This window comes from Sapajus apella, unplaced genomic scaffold, assembly GCF_009761245.1.
Source record: "Sapajus apella isolate SASKATOON/1434 unplaced genomic scaffold, GSC_monkey_1.0 scaffold7, whole genome shotgun sequence".
Lineage (NCBI taxonomy): Eukaryota > Metazoa > Chordata > Mammalia > Primates > Cebidae > Sapajus > Sapajus apella.
Window position 1 is genome coordinate 37,055,370 of NW_022436947.1, and position 23,045 is coordinate 37,078,414.

The 23,045-nt window shown below is 35.9% G+C and overlaps 1 protein-coding gene across 3 annotated transcripts in view; it reads left to right on the plus strand.

Annotated features, from left to right (window-relative positions):
• RELN (reelin) overlaps positions 1-23,045 on the plus strand; it is a 535,951-nt gene that overhangs the window by 273,645 nt on the left and 239,261 nt on the right. For all 3 annotated transcript variants that reach the window (XM_032276354.1, XM_032276355.1, XM_032276356.1), the window contains exons 7-8: positions 701-797; positions 5,603-5,654. In XM_032276354.1, coding sequence (XP_032132245.1) covers positions 701-797; positions 5,603-5,654 — 149 coding nt within the window. The remainder of the gene's footprint in view (positions 1-700; positions 798-5,602; positions 5,655-23,045) is intronic.

The following is a 23,045-nucleotide window of genomic DNA, read 5'->3' on the forward strand; positions in this document are numbered from 1 at the left end:
CAGTGGCATGATCTCTGCTCACTGCAACCTCTACCTCCCAGGTTCAAGCAATTCTCCTGCTTCAGCCTCCCGAGTAGCTGGGACTACAGGCACACGCCACTATCCCCAGCTAATTTTTTGTGTTTTTAGTAGAGACTGAGTTTAATCGTGTTAGCCAGGATGGTGTTGATCTCCTGATCTCGCGATCTGCCCACCTTGACCTCCCAAAGTCCTGGCACTACAGGTGTGAGCGTCCCCGCCTGGCCACTCTGCTTGTACTTAATACTTGAAGGCATCCTTGTATTCAACATGCATATTATATATATAATTATTGATTATAATATCATCTTTCATTAAATGCCTACTATGACATTGGTTCTGTACTCTGTGTTTTAACTATAATCTCTCATTTCATCCTCACAATACCTATGTGAGATTTAGGTCAGTATTGTTATCCTTATCTTACAGGTGAGGAAACCGAAACTTTGGAAGGTTAAGTAACTTGCCCACCGCTATAAGTAACTGAAAGAATTGAGATTTATATTCAAGTCTTTCTGGTTCCCGGTCTTCTTAACCTTTTCATAATGCAAAATACCCCTACTTTCCTCGAAATGGTGATTTGAGCTGAGTAACAATAACTATTACATCTTTTCTTACCTGAGCAGTAAACCACCTTTGCTACTTAGTTCTCAGACTGGAGATGTGTTCTGTGTTCCTGCAGGGTTGAGTGTAACAACTGTGAGACTGGAGAACAGTGTGGTGCAATTATGCATGGCAATGCTGTCACCTTCTGTGAGCCATATGGTCCACGAGAACTGGTAAGTATGTACTATTTATGTACATTATTCCATTATAGTATTTACTGAGCTTTTTGCCAACAGAAGCTTTTCTTATGCTCTTAAAGTTAAAATTCAAATATGATTTATGAGTCCTATAACAAACATCTTAAAATTAGGAGGGGTGATTCTATGGCCTATTTTCAGATGCAAAAATAAATAATTCAGTAATAAAATTGGCAACATCAATGGATCTCATTAAACATGGTGTATCACTATGATTAGATAGCTTTTAAAAAATTTGAATATTTGCTGTAATATCCATAATAATTTATGACCTTCTAAGTTCTGCTATAAAGCCATGCTCTTAAAATTGTCCTTATTTTCTCCTTTGAAGTCAAAACTGTTAGGTGTTCAGTTTTATCACATTATTTTAAAATTTTAGCCAATAGCCACAGATGAACCTGATGGATTTTCCTTTAAATGAGAGAGCCTACTGAATAAACTATTTTTTTAAATTTTGGTTTATGTCAAATTACTTAGAAGCAGATTATTTTCCTTTACTTTAGGCTTATTAGTAGTAGCTTTTGCTTGCCACATTGTACGTAAAATGAAACATAAGCATTCTAAATTGAAAGAAGTGAAACTACTAGCCATGATCATGTGGCTAATGAGGCCTTTTTTGTTGACTTGGTAATTCTTACTGGCATGAAGACTTCTTTCATTTTTTATTTCCTATTAATCAGTGAAAACCTTCTTGAAAAATAATACAACAGCAATTGTTATATCCTGGTTCAATTCCTTTGTCCCTAATACTCTTCTTGTACTGTCTCTTATGCTTTACTTTCTTGCTTTTCATCTTGGGCTTCAATGCTTGTTCTTTTATTTCCCTTCTTCCTTTGCAGAGGGCTAGCAACAGGTTGTATTTTTCAGCCTTATGTGACAATTGTGTTTCAAAATCATTAACTTTAAAAGTTGTCAAAAGACTGGCATCCAGTGTAAATGGTGGTGGGGGGGGTGGGTACCTAGATGGGCAATTAAAAGATTTAGTTATCAAAATGTGAAAGCCAATTAGTTGTAAGATGGTTCTTATTTTATGCTGCTTAAATACCCCTTTCATGGCAATAGATACATTTAATTTGTTAAAGATGCAAGCTTCAGAACATTGATGAATTGAGGGGTTTTTAGTTGAAATTACAACACAAACAGAATTAATTGGATGCAAATTAAAATAATAGGTGCTCATAATTCAAGCCTCACGAGGTGCTATAATATACCTGCAGACAAGTATGATTCTGGTGGTGAAGTTTTTCTTGAAAAAATAGATTTGCTAGTACATTTTAAATAATATACCATGACAGAATTAATTATCTATAAACCTTAGCACAGAATTAATTTTTTTACTGTAGTTAATTTAGCTTACACTAAATGCCTATTTTAAAAGGTGTCTCGTTTAGTAATATTCCTGGAAATGCTTGACAAGTTATTTTTGTTTTCACTGATTAATAGGAAATAAAAATGTCTAAGAATACAATGATACAATGCCAAAATTCATATTTTTATAGTATAAAACTGAAGTATCTATTTAATCCCATGTATATTTAATCCTGATCGTTTACTATATCCCTGTTTAGCATTAGAGTTGATATATCAAATGGGCTAATTTTGAGCTGTGTTTTATAATTAATGTGGGATTAGCCTTTCAACTAAAAAGGAAAATATTCAAAATAATTATCTTCATCTAAGAAATGAGAAAGTGTCTAGTTTTTATATTTCCATTATAAATATTTTCCTAAGATGAATTTGCATGGTGAGATTCAAAAGAAATAAAATAAAACATTGAGAATGATGGCGATGATGTCCACATTTTATACTAACTTCTAATTTTTCATGATTTTTATACTGTATCAGTGTCCCCAAAGCAAAAATATATATTGTACCCAAGTTGTGTTTATAGAAGACAGATCAATCAAATGAAAAGTGAGGAATTTGGTTTTCAGTTAACATTATATTCAATATTTGCTGAAATCCTAACATTTGCATGATACATTATGACTGAATGCAATCAAAATTATTGTGCATGAGGACTAATGAAACATCAGCCCCCAAACATCACTTTTTAAACAGTGTGCCTTCTTATTTTTCATAAAGTCCATTCTTACTGAAGTTGTAAGAAAAAGAACCGCAAGCAAAGAACCTTAGTAGGCTAAGCTTTATCTTTTAAAATGCTAAAAAGAGCATCTCCGTTTTGTGAATATAGTTAAATAGCCATTTCATTTCAGGAGACATTAGTGAAGGGTGGCAGCTAATGTTTACCTGGACATAGCACAAGTTTCTGCTTCTTTTACTGCTGTGCTGTGTACCCCTCACTGGATTTTATTTAACCCAGTGAAGTCTCTGTATTTCAGGTGGTGACACTGAACTTTATTCATTTTGTTAGTATAAAATAAAGGTAAAAAGAAATTCATTTACTCCTTTAAAGAAAAATGTGCTCTCAGAATTTAAAGTGTAATGAGTTATGGTGCCCTCTTTTTTTAAAAAAAAGGAAATTATTTACTAAATTACAACTATTATTTTTTAAAACAAGGTCTCACTCTGTCACCCAGGCTGGTGTGCAGGGGCACCATCATGACTTACTGCTGCCCTGACCACTTGGGCTCAGGTGATCCTCCGGCCTCATCCTCCCACCTCAGCCTCCCAAGTAGCTGGGACTACAGGCATGCACCACCACACCCAGCCAATTTCTTTTTAATCGTTTGTAGAGACGAGGTCTCCCTATGTTGCCTAGGCTGGTCTCGAACTCCTGGGCTCAAGCAGACCTACTGCCTTGGCATCCCAAAGTGCTGGGATTACAGGCATGAGCCTCACTGGGCCTATTTACTGAATTATTCTCACATATTTGGAAATGCATTTTAATTACAAGGGTGAATTTGGACTAAAACAATGTCAAACCCAATAAAAAATTTTAGAGAAAAAGTGCAGAATGAACAGCCTCAGCCCACAGTGATTTCTTCAGATTCGTTTAGTTATCATACTAATTTTCTATAGTTTTGAGTATATTTAATAATTTAAGAGAGTGAGATTTGGTAAGAAGAAGTTAATCTATCAGACATTCATAGTTACCATATTATTTATCAACAGGTCTTTAAGGGCCCCTTTTGTTTTCAGAATGTCATGTATAAAGGCTTAATAACTCATATTTGAACTCAAGATTAATAATTTGTAATACCCAATTATAAATATAGGTATAATTTATATTTATAATACTCAAGTATAAATATAGGTGAATAGATTTCAGAATAGATTTCATAGGCAGTGCTTCTTTTTATTCCCTCATCTTTCCTGTTTTTTCTTGTAGCTGATATTTTACTAATAAAACAAATGGGTAAAAGTAAAGAAATAGAGCCAACCATTCTACCAGTCCCTGCTGAAAAAAAGTAGAATCAGTGACTAATCAAAGTGTAGGGTCACCCTCAGTTAGCACATGTAATTTGAAATTTGACGATATTTCACACAACTTACTGTTCGCTAGCAGAGGTCACAGCTTGTGGAACTTGATCAAGTAGGTGACACAAGCATCATTTATTACACCAATGGGATAAGTATCTCAGACTCTTCAGTATATTTAATGCACTAGCAATAGGTTTATAGCCATGTATTTAAAACACACATTCAGTCATCTCTCCAAGTCATGATGTAGATATTTTGATATTCACATGCATCCAATCTTTTAATATTCACATCTCAACTGAAGTTCAACAGAGCAAGAAGCTTGTTCACTCATTTCCTATGGCTGTTCATGAATTGTATAGCACTTGGCCCTTCTGCATTTGTGGACTTTATCACATGGGACTAACAAAATGCAGAGATATATCTAAAGATGTTATTAAGACAGATAAGAAGCAAAAGTAAGACAGCCTGCTGCCTCTGACACAGTGAAAAGAGTTACCCACTTTCTGTTGCATAGGGTGGAGTCACTGAAATGTCCTATATTGTAGTCCAGAGTTTCAGAACCCAACAAAATGAGACATTAATTCTTATCCCATTTGAGCTGGTATGGGTCAAAGCCACTGCTCTAAAGGATAAATAAATAAAATGTGAAAATTACAGAGGCACCATTCCTCTTTCAGAAGGGGGAAATAATTTCAGAAAGTAGCAGAAACTTGTCGGAAGACTATTTCTAGGTCCATAATTCTATTTCTTTTCTTTATTTTTTGGGTAAGTTTTTATTGAGAAATAATCCACACATTCTACATTCCTTAATTTAAAGTGTACAGTTCAAGGTTTTTGGTTTATTTACAAAGTTGTGAAACCATTATTACAATCAATTTTATATCATTTTATTACACCCCTCCACAAAGAAAGCCTACGACCTTTAGCTATTGTAGTGATATTTCCTTCTCAAAATAATTTTATTCTACTCATTTGTTCTTAATTTATCTCCCAGTTTTTGTTCAGTAGGCTTTTTGCTACATTCTTTCCGGGTCCCAGATCTATTGATATGGTAGGATGGAGGGGAGATGGTGGAGTGAGTGGAGAGGAGCTTTGTTAAATGCCTTCACCAGATAACCTGCTGGATTCCACTAAAAATAGTTTATGAAAGGACACTGAGAAATAGGCTATACGTCCCTAAGTCAGAATTTTACTGCTTCATTTTCCACAGGGGAATAAGAAACAGATCTGTGTTCAGACACATTGGTAAAATGAACCAACAACTGGATAAATGCAACTTCTGTTAATGGATTTCTTCTTTCCTCTTTTTTAACTCTTCCCCTCCCCACCTCCCTCCCAGCATCTTTCTCCTCTCTTTCTATCTTGTCTTATTTTTATATATTCTTTTTCTCTAGATTACCACAGGCCTTAATACAACAACAGCTTCTGTCCTCCAATTTTCGATTGGTAAGTGTTTTTAGCAATTATAACGATTTAACTTGGAAATGTTTGCTTTAAAGATAGTGTGCAATCAGGATTATAATGCCAGATGCTTTTAGATTTACAGAATAGTAAGTTTTAGCTTTGCAGTAAATAATCTGCAACATTTTTAAAGTGAAATAAATATTTTTGAATGTTACATTCTGTTCTCACATCTCTCCAGCAGTTAGTGGTATTAAAAATATTGCAGATAATTCAAAACACCTTAAAATGATTTACATGTGTATTTTGCATACATTGGCTTATTGTATTACAGCAGGATTACTTAGCTAGTTATATTTTGCTCAGATTAAGATTGAAATGTGTTCCATTTCCTGAGCTCTGACTAACTGCTAGTGAGAGAGATAATTATTGGTAACCAAAAATAACCAATTAAGGCTTAATGTTTGGCATGAATAATCTATGTTAAATTCAAACATAGACAATTTTTTTAAATGTCTGTATCCGGCAGTGTTTAACTGCTTTTGTTTTAGAGCTAAAAGTTCCTACCTAAAGCATTCAATAAAATAAGGTACCTTTTGATCAAGTGTTTGCAGTTTTGTGGTCTATTCTATTACCTTCCATTTTATTTTTCAAGGGTATGTACTTATAAATAACTTGTACAAATTTACAAAGGAAATATTCTAGGGGTAGAAAGATGCTGTCTTCTAATGGGGCCTAGCTCCCATAAGAGCAACACCCCCTCCTGGTCATTCCCTCTGGCATGAGAATTGCAGATGTCCACTAGCCATGCTCAGGACAGCTTCCTCCAGTCACTTCCATATCTTAGGAGGTCCACCATTAGTGAAAGGACTGTTCCCTCAGGAGCCTTTTATTCCAAATTGCAAGTCAGCGTTCTATAGCCAGGAGCCCACGTGCTTGATTTTGCCAAAAAGCAGTTTTCTTCAAGTCATGTATTTGTCACTTTTTCATCAGTGTGCCTCGTTTCAGCTTGTGTAGGAGGTACTATGTGAAATCACCTGATTACATTTTGGGTTATTTTCTACTCCAGTTGACAGTATTACCTACAACGATTTACAGACAGTTCAGAAGTCCATGTGTGATCATAAGTAAAGTGTTAGTGAAAACAAAAATAATGGTTTTTTTGATGAGAGAGTTTTCTTTGATTTATTAACAAGTGTATCCTAACTCTTCTGTAGCAAGCACATAATGTTTTTATAATCAGAAAAAAATATATTTTTAAAGAGTTATGGTACTACAAAAACAAATATTTTAAACTGGTATGACAGGCAACTTAGAGCCTCTTAATCAGAACAAGTGTGTTTATGCTATTAACATAAAAATAAGCTGAATAATGGTTAATAATGTATCAATATTCTGAGTACTTGTTCTTCCTTTTTGTTAGAGAAATGAACATTAGTTTCAGATACTGTCTTTAAGCAATAAAAGAACACAAGAGAAACAATTTTAAAATATATGTCTCCTAATTCTAATATTATTTGTACTTTATTCAAGAAAGGAGAGTTCCTACACCAATTAAATTACTCTTTATTAAAGGGAAAAAATATTCTTTATTAAAGGGAAAAATAGTATACTGCTAATATGGCATAGATTCTCTATTCGCTGCCTTTCATTTGTATCAATACAATAGAGTTTATGAAAAAGGACCAAGAAGAGAAGTTAATCAGAGAAGGCGAGGTTTAGTACCTAAGACTCAAAACCCAGAGAGCAAGCACCAGGGCCAAGGTCTCAGGACTAGACACAAACATGGGACTTAACAAGAGCCCCTGGTCTCCCCACAAGCTGTAGCCCCCCAGGCCAGCTTGTGCTACTTAAAGCACTGCTTGGAATCCTGCCCGAAGACTGGCAGAGTAGCAGAATTGGGGAATGAGAGAGAGATGGCAAGGAGAAGTTAAAGGAGGGGAGGAAGGAAAAAGGAAAGAGGATGGAAGAAAATGAGAAAAAGATCTCAAGTTTATAACTAAAAATACATTTATAAATCTTTTCAGGTGGCAGTTTTAGATTGAAAGTGAAATTTTAATATATCCTTAGGAATGAAATGAAACATATTTAGTAAAAGAAATTATAATTTATTGTTTATAAACTTCATTTATGCATTTACTTACTACATGTTGAGCGTAAAAAAACTGGAGGAAACCAGGAAGAGTCTGGGTGGCAAAGAAACAGTGCAGTAGCAAACCATTTGTTGTAAGGTGTGTGGTGAGTACAGTATGTGGGCAAAGCTTTCCAGAAATGGTTTTGTGTGTCTCATTAACGTTTGTTTATGTGAATGTTTATGAGGTATGAGTATGTGACGTTATTCTGTTTACTTTCGTGATATGAGGGCAGACTGAGGCACACTCACAAATTCTAGAAATGTCATAATTGTGTTTATCTATAGTAAACAAATACCAGAATAGCAATTAAAATGAATCCAACCAATCTAATAGCCACCATAATAGCCATTTTATTTATACTCAGTTCAAAAATTATATTAACATTAAGTTATAAAAACTATATGTTAATAATTTAAAATTTACATTTCCTTGCATACTGTGGAATTCTTTAAATCTATATTAATAATATGGTTACATATGTTCAGTTAGTTTTAGTGTCACACCTTAGGACTTCCTTTAGGGTATTCATTGTTAAATGTTCACTGTATAACACAATGATTTAAGCAGTTTTCTAGGAAGTTCCATCATTGTTTATGGCCTAAGTGGTGAATTATGTTCATAATTGGGCATATATAACCACAATTGGAGAAATTATTGTGTTGATACTTTCATATTGCTCTTGTAAACATTTTCAGTTGCATAACAAACATTATCCAAAAGACTCCTGTGGGTAACATCCCCCATGGACACCGAGGAAGGCACAACCAGTGCCTGAAGAATGTCTTAGTTTATAGTGTTATTGCTCAGCTGTTTCCTTTATATAATCCTGCATATATAATCATATATTAGTTTATAGAATTAGTGCTTGAAGTATAACTTACTGCTTAGATATACTGTATCTAGTTTATATAATCATACTTAATACTTATATCTACTTAGTTCTATATAATCTTTCTATATAATCATAGGTATTGTAGTCAGAGCTATACTGACACATTTAGTGCTGATTTATATAATCCTTCTATGTAACTATATAGTAGTTTGTAGTAGGAGGAATGCCTAGAGCAGTCACAGAACAGAAGTAGTATGTGGGAAAACAGCCAGACCAGGACGAGAACTGAAGATCCAGGCAGTGGTGTCCCTGCCTGAAAGGGCATACGCTATATGGCAGGCTTGGAGCAAGTGCCTCTCCTCCTTACAAAGGAGTTGTAGTACCTTGCATCCAGTTCCTGTGGAAAGTAGGCCTCAGGCCTGAGATCCTGGAAGTAACCGAGGGGGAAGAACCCTCCGGTGTGACCAGTCACGGCAGCTGTATACCCTGTCAGTCTTTTCTCCCTTCTGTGCTAGCTTAAATCATCCTCCCATAAATATCTTAAGAGAATAGCACAAGTCTATCAGCTCCCACTGCATTAAGCTTACAGTGTCCTTCTATTAGAAATCCTTTGAAGTCTCCAGTCCCAGATAAGAAGTGTTGTGCACAACACCTGTTGCACACAACCCACCACCTTGCCTCAGTGACCTAGTGAGGGTGGACCCCTTTTCTGTAACTACCCTCTACTACTGCGCATGGCACGGCCCACCTCTCTGCCCAGGTGACATAATGGGGTGGTCCCCTTGCTTGTGACTCACGTGTTTATTTATGCCCTATTACTAAGCCTATAGATGAAGACCTTACTCACGACCCTGCCCCCTGCTTATGATTAATAAATACAGATGCTCTTGGGCATTGAGGGGGGCATCGCTGATCTCTGCTCACAGGTGGCATGGTCCCCTGAGTTCAGATGCTCTTCACCAGTTCTTCAGTGTCCTGTCTCTTTACTTCTCGGGTCCTGCACCTCAACACAGCATGAGGGACACCCCATGACCCTGTGGGGCCCCAACTGCCCTACAGACTCTCAAGTCCCTCATACAAAAATTGCTTGAATTACTAAGGGGTGTCTCAAATAAACTCCATCATGCCAATGTTTAGCAACACTTTCTCAGTTCTTTCAGATACACACACACACACACACACACACACACAAATGTATATACAATATATACATATATTACATTATATATGTACACATAAATGTGTATATAATGTATATATTATATATGCGTATATATATGTTAGATATATGTGTATATATACATATACATACACATACACATACATACGTAAATATAAGCTGTCTTAACCAAATGATTTTTAAAGTTAAAGAATCCTGAAAATACAGTTCTGCAAGATGAAATTTATCACATTATCCATAGCTAAATCATCTTGGAAAGTGTCCTAAAATATTCTTGGGAGAACTTTTCATTTTTCCATTCCAATGAAAGATCTTGTATCCATTTCTGTGCTGAGGCATCAATTTGCTACCATCCTCACTTAATTCATTAGATTCAACTTGTGGAATTTATGGTTGTAGCCTTAGCAGTGTTTACCTGCTTCCTTTAGATTTCCTCTGGGATAGGAAGAAAAATTTGAGATGACGCCCTTGCAAAGTGCTATCTTACAGATGCCTTTGAACTCTACTTTCTCAGGCAGGATTGAGGATCCGAAGGAAATGTTGGTAGTCCTTTGTGTCCATCATTCACTTAACAAAATTTCACTGAATATTTGCTGTGTGCTCAATATTTGCTTGAGCTGGCTTTAACTCTGGGAAAACAAAATAAGTAAGAAAATAGAACATTTTTATAGCACTTAACAATGTCGTAGAAGGCACTGGGTACACACAGAGCATAAATCTCCAGAAAGTGGCATTTTTGTAAACAGAGTGGGTCTGTATATAGGTCCCCAGGGTGGCAGGGCCTAACGAGGTCCTTCATGAAGGCTTCTTAGCAAGGAGAATCCCTGCAAACAACCTGAGTCACTTGAAAGGACAGAGAAAGGTTTTTCAGGTGAGAAGGCAGAGTGAACATAGGCAAGGCATTGGAGGGAAGCATATGTGCCCTCCTAGAGCAGAAGAACCAGGCCTGGTAGCTATAAGCCATGTCAGATAAAGTCGCATCTATCTAAAGAGCTTATCTGTATCAGCTCAGGGCTTCAACTTATTTAATAGACAGTTAAATGTTAAATTGAGGTTTTAAACTCATTTAATTTAACTTTTTAAAAATAAAATAATGTTGTTTTTTAGTTATTTAATAGAGGTCTACAAAAGAACCTCTTTCTCTCTTGAGCAATAGAGAAATAGAACGAAATTAATTCTTAAGAAAAATTATTTGGGTAGTTGTATTAGGGATGGATTTGTCACTTCCTTGGTAGAAATCTGCAATGAGTCACTCTGCAAAAATTTACCAAGTAATATGCTTGTTCATTCTAGCTTACCTCTTACCTCAGATTAATAGGATTCATTAGCCAAACAAGAAATAAAGGTAAAGCATTTAAAAACACACCATGAAGAATAAATAGTTTGGCTTGCCAGACAAATCTATCTTGTGTATTACAGTATCCTCAGCCACTAGCCCAGGGACTCATAATAAATAGATGCTCATAAATATTTCTTGCCTGAGTGACAAGTAACCATTACAAAGACATCTATAATAGTATGTTACCAAGTGTTAAATTGATGTGATGCAGACATTTCATGCCAGGAAGTGGTTTGGGGGTGGTGATCTGAGGACCGCAATCAATGGAAAAGATGACCCAGAAAGAAACTGAGAATCACCAGTAAACTATGCTTTTAGTAAAACAGGTAGACAGAAATATATATGCATGTGTTTATCAGTATGTAATTGCCAAGCCAACTAGAATCAATTATTTGTTCATAATTTATAGAATTAGTACCTTTTTTCTTGAGTTTTACTTATGGATATCCTAAACATTCAAGTTTTATTTTTGCATGTGTAATTTCTTTTTGCTGCTTTGTTTTTGTTTTATTATTGCAAGACAGAAGGAAGTCATAAAATCATAAATGCTTTATATTTATTAAGATATAAAAATGTTATTAGGCCTGAATTATCTTCCTTCTGTACTGTACATACAATGGAGTCTCAGATGAATGAGAAACACTCTGTTTATGTGAGTGTATTTTGAAAAATAAAAACTGGAAATTACAAAAGCTAAGTAACTGGAAATTACCCTTGGCTGAATTGGAATATTGCTTTATGAAAAAAAAAAAAGACCTGGTATTATTTTTTCTTCAATAGATGTAAAGGATAAAGTATCACTTCTAAAAGGTATTATATTTCATTTAGCATAAGAAAAGCAGTTGATTTTTCCCTTGAGCGTAATTCATAAACCTCATAATTACTCAGAACTTGATTCAGTAGGGAAATTTTCTCTCAACTCTTTTAGAACAGGTGATTCAAGAAGAGGATAAATTGACTACTCCATATGTTGGTATGAATTATTGCTCATTTCCTTCATGAACTTACTGAAATGTATTTCAAATTAGATCTCATTTTTTTCCAAGAGTCACTCTCCCTGGTGAGTAACACCTTAGGGAACTTACGATGAAATAGTAAAAACCTCTTCTGAAATATGGACATCTCTAAGTATGAGACTAACAAAATCTTTGGTGACCTGAACCCAAAACAAAAATAAATAAAACATTAGAAAATTTTAATAGCAAAAATAATACATATGTTTTATAAGGTTAAATATATGTTTTACCTAAGTGTAAGATTCTTGGTTATAAAATATATTCAGCTAAGATTCAAGACTTGATTTCCAGATCTTCAAATATTTGTATTAAAACAAAAATGAGGCCAGGCACAGTGGCTCACACCTGTAATCCCAGTACTTTGGGAGGCCAGGGCGGGTGGATCACGAGGTCAAGAGATCGAGACCATCCTGGCCAACCTGGTGAAACCCCATCTTACTAAAAATACAAAAATTAGCTCGGCATGGTGGCGCACACCTATAGTCCCACTATTCGGGAGGCTGAGGCAGGAGAATTGCTTGAACCCAGGAGGCGGAAGTTGCAGTGAGCCAAGATCATGCCACTGCACTCTAGCTTGGGCAACAGAGTAAGACTGCATCTCAAAAAAATTAATAATAATAATAATATATATATATGGAATACTTCTATGTTAACTAAAATTTGGTAAGTAAAGATGTGAAATGGATTATGATTCCGGGTATCCTGCTTTGTCATCCCACAGTTGACCTTTTTAGGGAATGTTTATTTTTAAAAATGAGTTTAAATGAAATATATATACATATATTTTTCAAATCCACCTGACCCCAAACTCTTAAGCCCTAGCTTAAGTAATAAAAGGGAATATTCTGAAATGCTGTAAAGTATCACTAAGCCCAAAGTTCTGGCAAAGAATCTTGAGATTAATTATAAGTGTTTTTGAATTATTGGAAATGATAATTAAATATTTTATATGAATTAAAATATACAATTTGAACATAGATATTACCCCTTTCTCTTTGGAGATACTCGATTTGTCACTCATCTGATGAGGCTTAGAAAAATAAATGTCAGTAATTCATTCATAAATTTGTTCTATTAATGTTTTGGGGGGACTGTTCTAGTAGAAGGAATACAGCAGTGAACTACAGGATGAGAAGAAATTGATGATTGATGTAGACCAAATGGTCTCTCAAACTCCACTCCTCCATGAAAACTCATCCCATTGCCTCAGCCTAATATCTCTGAAACCCCGCTTACCCTAAATTTATTTTATGACAGGTACTTCACTCTGCTTTGATAGATACACTGACCATTTCTGCACATTCGCTTTCGCTTTTTCTAACTTAGATATTCCTTGAGGGCTAAGGAACGTACTAGTGTCACTTTCTGTATGTAGGACAGAATTTTACTCACACCTAGAACTAAAAACATGTAACTAAATTAAATTCATAGGTAAGGTTAGGGATTTCATGCCATTCCACACTGGTGCTGAATTAAACTACCCTCATTCTTGACTTCTGAGGCAAGGGAGTATACTAAATGAAATCCATGGTCAATGTTAGAATTTAGTCTGAGCCTACAGTTTCCAGTTTCTTATCAATTAAGCAGGGACTCATCTGTTAAACAGAAGATCTTTAAGATCTTTAGAATGTGTCATATATATATATATATATATATATATATATATATAACATATATATAACATATATATTATATATTACATATATAATATAACATATATATTATATATATAAAATGTGCTTAAATTCACTGGGAAGAAAGCAAAGCCTAATATGCTTCCCCGATCTTTGAGAAGTTTTATTATCAAATAGATGGGGAGGGGGTGGGGGAAGAGTCCACATGGGAGAGGAAAATAAGTATGACACTAAACATTGCTGATGAACAGACACAGACCACAGAGGAGAATGAGAGCGGAATTTGTTGGAAAGTCCAGGAAAGAGGGAGGTGTGAAGGGAGAACTTCATTATTTGGGAAAGAGATTGACAAGAGCAGGCATGGTACCACCAGAGGGTCAGGCGCCACAATGAAGGTTAGGGGAATGGCACCCTGTAGGAAGAAAGAGATGCAGGAGCTCTGCTAAGAACTGGGGACCAAGGTCAGAGCCAGATAGCAACAATGATACTAATGCTGTCTCTAGATTGCCATGGGTGGAGGAGGGGAGATACTTAACACTTGCTGCCTAGGGTGGAGATTAGTCCTCCTAGAAAATGGGCCAGGCATGAGTATTCGGGCGTAGGTTATGTGGGCTTTGGGGAACGGAGGATGGCCCAGCAGGGAACCTGGCAAAGCCAGACACATTTCTCTTCCTTGTGTTTCATGCAACATGGCAAAAGTTCTCTACTGTGGGCTTGGGAGAAAACTTGCAGGGAGTGCGCACTTGGAAGTGGCTGGAGCATGGCACGGAATTCCATAAATTGAGAGAATGGATCCCTCTCTGTTATGGTAGGAATGCCAGTGACAATGAAGAAATACAAATATTTGGAAGTGAGGGAAGAGGGATAGGACTAGAAGGGAGAAAGGCACAAGCAGGGAGGAGGACAGCTGTTCATTTTATATCCTGTGGTCATTGTCCATCTGCCATGAACTGGAAGAAGTCCCCTGATGAGGTTTGGGAAATTTAGCCAGGGAAGTGACTAAGAGACAAAATATTAAGTACAATAAATCACACACTGTCACATTTAGCTAGAAAGATAGGTTTGTAAGTCTGATAGTTGAAACAGAGATTATTCATAGTAGCCTCATTTTAAACATAAACAAATATAAAACAGTAAGTGGAAGATAGTTGCTTTTAGAACTTGGTTGTTTTTCTATATTTTATGAGAAAGTCTTTCAAGTATAAAGGAAGCATGTTTTTAAAGTACAGAATATTTTTGAAGATTTTTATTGATTTTATTTTTCTACTTTACTTGACCTGTCTTAATCCTTAATATCAGTTTTTGGTAGATGCTTAGAATGAAAATTTTGCTTGCATATAATGTTCCCCCGTACAACATTGTCCTTGAAATATGTTTTCTCAGTTAATAAATGCTAAATTCCCCCATTGGTATTTTTTGGTGGGCAAAACAGAGGTATAGAAATAAACTCTACATTTCGCTATCTAAATAATTGTTTAATTGATAATTTGGGTAGGCCAAAAATTTTGGACATATTCATTTCTCTAAATTTACAATTTCTATTCATAAAATAATGAATTATCTCAACTTTGGTGATCATATTTTACCAATATTAAATTCATTTGCTCTGTCAAGAACAGTTCTTGACAGATCCAAGAGTAATTAGAGGATTTCTGTTTATGCAGAATGGAACTGTTATTAATTAAAGTCATATCTGTGGGCTCCTTTCAGTCACAATTGCCATCCCTGTCATTTGGGACTGAGAAGCCCCAGGACACTCCCCGCCTAGGCTGCCACAAAGCATTATCCGATAGAGTAACCATTTCTTCCTGCCCTGCTTCTTACCCATGAATCAAACTGCTACCCCTTTGGCTAAGGCCCCTGAACTTCGACAAGGCATTAGCTGCCTCTATGCGCAGGCATAGGTAAGGCAAATCAAGCCTGGATTTCATGAGAGCCAGAAGCTGCCTGCATTGTGGGATGTGCACACACTGTCAGACATAGGGGACAGCAGCTGAGAGCATGCCTACCAGGCAGACGTTGGCTCAACTGCATTCCCTGTGTAGCCATTCCTCATGCACTTATGTTACCCATGATCACAGAAATGGTAAAAATAGCACTCTTAGGACCAAATTCTCATCTTCCCAGTAGATTTTCCCTTCTGCCTTGAACTCTGTATTCCACCCTGTGGATAGATGATGTATAGTAAGGTAATAAGAGTAATAAAAACAATTTGCTTTGAATATTATCAAGCAAAAAGCTAGCTCAGTACCAGAAAATAAATATACTTTTATAAAATTTACAAATTAATGGAACAAATTTATATAGTTATGTCATATTATAAAACAAAATACCCAGATACATAAAATATTATATAGCATAGGTTTTTGTACTAGGAGAGGAATAAAACATCAATGAAAACCTAAAACATATATTAAACCAGCCATCCTGGAAAATACAGCATTATATTCTTAAAACTGGGAGTCATATTTTAGATAACATTCATGAGTTAGTACAGCTAGACTTGCCATGTCATAAAGATATTGCTCTACTTAATAGATAGTAGCAATAGTAGATATTGCTCTACTATTTTGATGCCGTGGGCCAAGAGAACTCATACTTTTAGGGATTTTCTGGCAGATTATAAGGAAATAAAAATCTAAGTATGATATAATCATTATTCAGTGCTGTTCATAGAAGTATCAAACTATGGATAATCTAGATAATGATGGTCTTGTTTGGGGCAGAATTATTTGAAAAATAATTGTGAAGTAACAAAGAAGGTTTTACTGTGTTTCTTAATTTTGGGTGATAGAGTAAGAGTGTTTTTTCTCTAGTGAATAATATTGACCTCAAAATTCACTCTTACCTTCAAAAAAAGGGATAAATGCCAGAACTGCTTATCATACCAATATCTTCATGTTGCTCATCACATTTTTCACATTTTAATGTAGAATGAGGCAAGTCTGTTTCTTGAATGCCCTAGCCTAGAATAACATGTAATATGCCCTGGGAGTGGCAATGTCTACCTTTTTAAAAGCTTCATAAAATTTTCCCATTCATCTCTTTCTGTCTTTCCACTCATTGCAGCCTCAGGTTAATGGTCCTGTTCTCCATTTATCCGTCTTGAAAAGATGAAAGGATGTGCAGATCATGCTAAGAGTTGTTCTAGTTTGTAGCAGGGAGTTCTGAGTAGCCAGATTGCATCCATTCTGTAACTTTATGATCTTTCTATATCAAATGCTGTTGTTTACATGCAGCTCCTAGAGCTGTGCTTGTCTCTGAGGTCTGAGTTTTGAGTAATGGCAGTGGCAGCACTCGTGCTCCAAGAATCCTCAACAGGGTTCTGTCCAGACACTCCTCAAGCCTTCAGTATTTATGGGTCCCACCATGCTATCTAGAGGCATGATTTCTGGCAGTGATTTTCCCCATCTATAAATTCTCTGAAATCAGTTCTCTGCTTCTGTGGCCCTGTGCTGCATTTGAAAAGGCAGCTTGTTTTTAAGACAGAGCTTTGGGGAAGGAGGCTGCTCACAGCAACCACTGCCAATCCCCAAGATAACAGTAGCTTCTTCTATTGCATTCTACTGTGATTTACTTTCAAAAGCCCTGGGATTGGTGGAGAACAGCATAACCAAATAAAATTAAAAAAAAAAAAAAAAACTACCCAAATCTACCCAGGCCTTGAGAGACTACACACCAGCTGATTGATCCTTCTATAAACGTAAAACAAAATAGACGAGACTCTTGAAGATATAGTCTCACAATCCCTAATCTGCAACTCCATATTTTTAAAAAATGGAAATAGCACAAGCCAATTCTTAAAAAATTTATGTGGTGGCAAAGTTTGACATGACCTGAATTCATTTGGCAGCAAGACCTGAGTTGAAAGGATTTGAAGCTGTTTATAATCATTATTTCTGTTACTTATGTGAATTGTCATGCATTTCACTGCAGAGGTATTAATGTGTTAGATCGTAGAGTGCTGTTCTAGGCATGGTGTTTACACCATAGTACCTTTTTGAAATCTGTAAGTTAATTAAGTTATTTGAATTATAGAATTCATCTAACCTCAAAGGATTATGGACCTATATGGCTATTATACCAAGGAAGGAAGTGACTCTTTAATTTTTAGTGGGTGTTACTGATACTTATATTTTAAAGTGGCCTTGACTTTATATCAAATGAAGCTATTCTTTATACTGTTTGTTATTATTCTAACTAACCAAGAGGGATGGAAAGAAAAGACAAAGTTTGTTTGTGAATTTTGGAAACTTCCTGACTCTGTATGTGTATATTATGAAAATAGGCTACTGTACAATGAGCAGACTTTTAATGTACTTAATATGGATTGCATTTGATTAGTACATAATTGCTATATGTTCATGTGCTTGTGTATTCTTGAGATTATAAACTCTGAAAGCTCTTTAGCATAGAAACTTTCATAGCAAAGTTTGAAAGTTACAGGTTCTCTCCAAGTTCTGAGCTCCTGGGGTTTAATGAGGTTTATAAGGGTCAACATAGGCTTCGTTTGGCAACACAGTCAAAAATGAATGGCAGGTCAGGTGTGGTGGCTCATACCTGTAATCCCACCACTTTGAGAGGCCAAGGCACGTGGATCACTTGAGCCCAGGAGTTTGAGACCAGCCTGGGCAACATGGTAAAACCCTGTCTCTATAAAAAATACAAAAAAATTAGCCAGGTATGGTGGCAGGTGCCTGTAATCCCAGCTACTCTGGAGGCTGAGGCAGGAGGATTGCTTAAGCCCAGAAGGTTGAGGCTGCAGTGAACTGTGATCGCACCACTACACTCCAGCCTGGGCAACAGAGCCAGACCTTGCCTTTCAAAGAAATGGCATTTTTTGTGTTTATAAACATTGCTTAAAAGTCATTTCATCAGTCCTAATCTAGTTATACTATGATTCATTTCTATATTTGAATATTTTAATTCAGTCAACCTGCTTTAAGTAATAGAGAAGAAAAGAACTTCAGAAATTACAAATTCTCATTCTCTCTTTATTCTTGTCCTGTTGTTAAATATATTTGATTGTGTCATGCTAAGCAAAGTGGAAAATAAACTTTGTAGTCTGCATTCCCTTCATCTGGGACCTGTGATTTAAGACATTTGTGAAATGTAGGAATTTAGTACAGTGCAAGCTCTGTACAGAGGTGGGTCTGAGTTTTGTGTGTCCACCTTTGAAGCTTACACAACTTGACTGAGGGCTGAGATATTTCTCAAAGGAACAAAATACAAAGTTACACCTTCCAAATTAGGTACAAATGTGAACATTTATTTAGAATACAAAAAGAAATAACAACAAATTATAAATTATTTGAAATTGTACCACAAACATCACAAAATCAAGAGATACAACATTTTTATTAAGTGCCTTAAATGTTCTATAGTACTTTTTTCCTTATATCTTTTTGGCCATGTACTCTTAAATGGCCTTTTCCTATGAAAACAATTTAGTAATATTTTCTGGAAATCTTAGAAAGGTTACTCTGCCTCTAGCCTGTTAGACCAGAGTTTATGCTTAATATTTTGCCTTTGCCAACTCCTCATTGATCATGTAATTTAGATTTTTAGAATCATTATAGAATTGGAAAACCTTTATCTTATTTATATTTCAGGACAATTCAACTTCCTTTGTGCAATGACTAATTTTAGCTGCCCTCTGAATTCATATCACTCATAAAATAGTGTGTCATCATTATCCTTGAGTCATGATGCTAGGTGCATCAGCACAGTGGGCATAGGAGTTCTTGGAAGCTGTTTTTACACTGAGAATGACTACACTACAAAATGGAAAGTAAACTATGTAACTATATCACACTAACCCAAAATAAAAGTATTTCCAACTCAGCTTCTCTTATCTGAATCCCAAAAGCAGTTATGTCCACTCTGACACCCACTGACTCCTAACGTGATGAAAGAGTAGTCCACATGGAGACAGGATCTTAGCCAACTGCAGTGTTAGAAAACATGGCCATCAGACTCTACTGCTAGAACTTCTTCCAGGACCTCAGATAGTGCTCACCAAAGTGAGGGCCATGAAGCCAAAGCTTCATCATCTTCGTGGTAAATCCTCTTCTGTCTATGCCAAACATGTTGGAGCTGAATATTACACTTAGATTTCTTACATTGATACATATACATTCACATTCTGGCACTTGTCTTATTGACACTTTCTTCCTTCTTTCACACCCTCCTGCAAGTTGCCTCAACTTTCCCTTTCAAATTCCGATTACATCTTATCATCTTCCCTTGATTTCATGTTCTATTGCTTTTGCCTTGTCATATAGGGACAATGGTGATTTCTATATACTGATGTAGCTACTGTTCTGATTCTCAATAAGAAATAATTATTAATGCAAAAAATATTTTTTATTTAATATAGATATTTTAATCCATGAGTTTATTTTTTACATTTGGAATATTCTACAGCATATGCCCATCACTTTATGACTCATATATGCTGACAAACAACTCTTACTATGGGTATACATGGGCAGAGGGAAAAGAGCACTGATTTAGGAGTCAAGCCATATAGTTCTTTCTCTGCCAGTTGAACTCCCCACATAACCATGGGTAAGTGTGGTAGAGGCTGCCTGGGCCTCTCACAAGTAAGCATGTTCATCTTTATGATCTGTTAAATGTCTTACCACTGTGGTCCTAAGTCCTAGAACTGAGTAACAACAATGAACCTTGAGTTAAGCAGAAATTTACTTTGGCTAAAAACATGGTTATTATGTTTTCTGTTTCAGTTAAGGCAGCACTTACAAGAAATATTAAATCAGTCGCCATATCTTTATTTAACCAATTGTGGTTAATTTATACTTGTAGCTTATTTTGTCACCAGGGAAAGGTATTAAATAGAGGAACAGAAATGTAGCATTGGCAGAAAAATGCGATGTTGTTACCCAGATAATACTTACCAGCCTAAGATGCTGTCCTGGCTCTTCCTAGAAGAGCATCAGTCTCTGTGATCATGGACAGGAGCTACAGATCACCTCATCTCCCTATCCTGCTGAAAATAAGTACTACAGAAAAGCTAACAATAATCATAATAGTATTATTGTATTTCCAAAAGACATTCTTCCTGGAGTTTAACTGATGAGTCTCAGAAGGGCTTTATTGCCTTCATTCATTCAAGTGTTCATTGAGCTCCTCTTCTGTGTGAAGCAGCTCTTGAAGCACTTAGAATTTGTGAAACAAAATGTTTGCTCTGGAGGGGCCAACATTCTGGTGAGGGGACAACCATCAAATAAATGAACATGTCAGAGAGTAATACATGCAATGAAAAAATTGAATCGGAGGTCAGTAAGTGATGGGGTTAGCATTTTATTACAGGTGGCCAGGGTAAGGCCTCTGAGGGGTGTAACCAGTGAATAGACGCCCCAGTTGGGTAAGAGAGTTAACCCAGCAGAAGGACTAGCCGGCGTTAAGAGCCATACCTGCTGGTGTTTGGGTTGCCGCAACAGCCTAATGTCAATGTCAGTACTAAATGATGTTTTACTTCTTAAGTGAGAAGGGCTGTTTAGAGGGTCTGTTTTTCCTACTTGTTTTTTCTGAATGACAGCTGAGGTCAAGAGAAATGAGTCTGAATCACAAGACAGCAACTAGGCTTTTGAGTTCACATGTACCTCTAACATAAGAGATACTTTCAATAGTTGGTTGACTCATTGATGAACTGATTATTTCATCATCTTGGCTTGGCTTCCTGTGACAAAAGTGGAAGTTACTTGTCTATTTTTTCTAAATGATACCAGGGACAGTACTATTAAATAGAACCAGAATAAAAGTTGATACCTATTTCAGTTGTAATTTTAGATTAAGTAAAGTAGTTCCTAGATCAGATCAAGTTTACAATAAAATATTTGTTAGAATTATACTGATGAATCTCTCCAACATTAAAAGGAAGTAACTGTATAAAAATGTCTTCGCCATTCTTTTTATTCCTTCATTTTTAAATAACAAGTACTGGGTACTGTTTTACACTTGTAAATATTATTTGTTTCTTTATGGTAAAATTGTAACTTTAGAAATAGTTTGTTTGACTTTATTTTGCTTACCTGAGAGGCCAAATTTTTATTTAAAAAAAAAAATATGCAAGCCATCATGGAATGTGTTATTTAGGAAGCAAGTGTGAATTACATGTATATGTTAAATTTATGATTGCAATATTATATCAAGTTAACACTTTTCACATAATTGAGGTGGGAAATGTTGGGATATTACTTTTCTTGGAATGCAACTATATTTTTAACTCTCTTTATAATGCCTTTCCATAGATTTTTTTAAGCAAATACATAATAAAGAAATTCTTTAGAAGGTTAACCTTTGTGTATTTGTATTGAGCACCCAGTTAGGAGTTCTCACATTGATCTGGGGAAAGATGATCTAAGGAAGTGGTGGCAAAGGGAAAGAACCAGTATAAATTTATTAAATATGTAGGGCTGAGTATGGCGGTTCACGCTTATAGTCCCAGCTACTTAGAAGGCTGGGGGTGGGAGGACATCTTGAGCCCATGAATTTGAGGCTGCATGAATTCTGATCACACCACTGCACTCCAACCTGTGCAACATAGTGAGACCCCTGTCTATAAATAAATAAGCAGGAAGAGGGTCTACAGATTTGTGTGACAGGCTATGAGAGCAGGGAAAGGAGAGGAACGGTCAGGGAACATGGAGAGAAAGATGCCCAAGTACAAATGGTATTTCTTCTTGGTTCAGTTTTCCTGTGATCTTCTCCCATGGTAAAATCTGAGAGACAGCTGAGATGATGACTAGCAGGGGGGTTAAAGTTTCAGTCCTTTTGGTTTTTCTCTCTTTATAAAACACAAGATCATTATGGCCCTAAGTCATGAGTCTGAGTGGAAGCAGCAGCACATAAACCTGCCCTAATGTGTTCATGTACCCTATGAAAATGTAGCACTATTAAATAAAAAAAAAAGATGAAGAAGCAAGAAGAAAGGGTGTTTTGCACCCCAGAAGAAGTATAGTGAAGTAATCAAAAGCATGGGTTCATATCTACTCCATTCTATATCTCCTTTGTTAGTAGGTGTCCTTGGGTGAAATTTCTAACCTCTTTACCTTGGTTTCCTTACTTGTAAAGTAGAAATGCCTATAGCAGGCCCTATAATTGTTCTCTTGAGTTGCTGGACTTTTTTTTTTTTGCATAGGTGCTATTAAAATTCTAACATCAGATTATCTGTTTTCTTTGGATGCTTGGAACTGCACAATTAAATTTTTAACTCCACTGTAGCAATTGTATAGACCTTATGAAGTATAACTCTTTATTCTACTTTATCTTACTAGC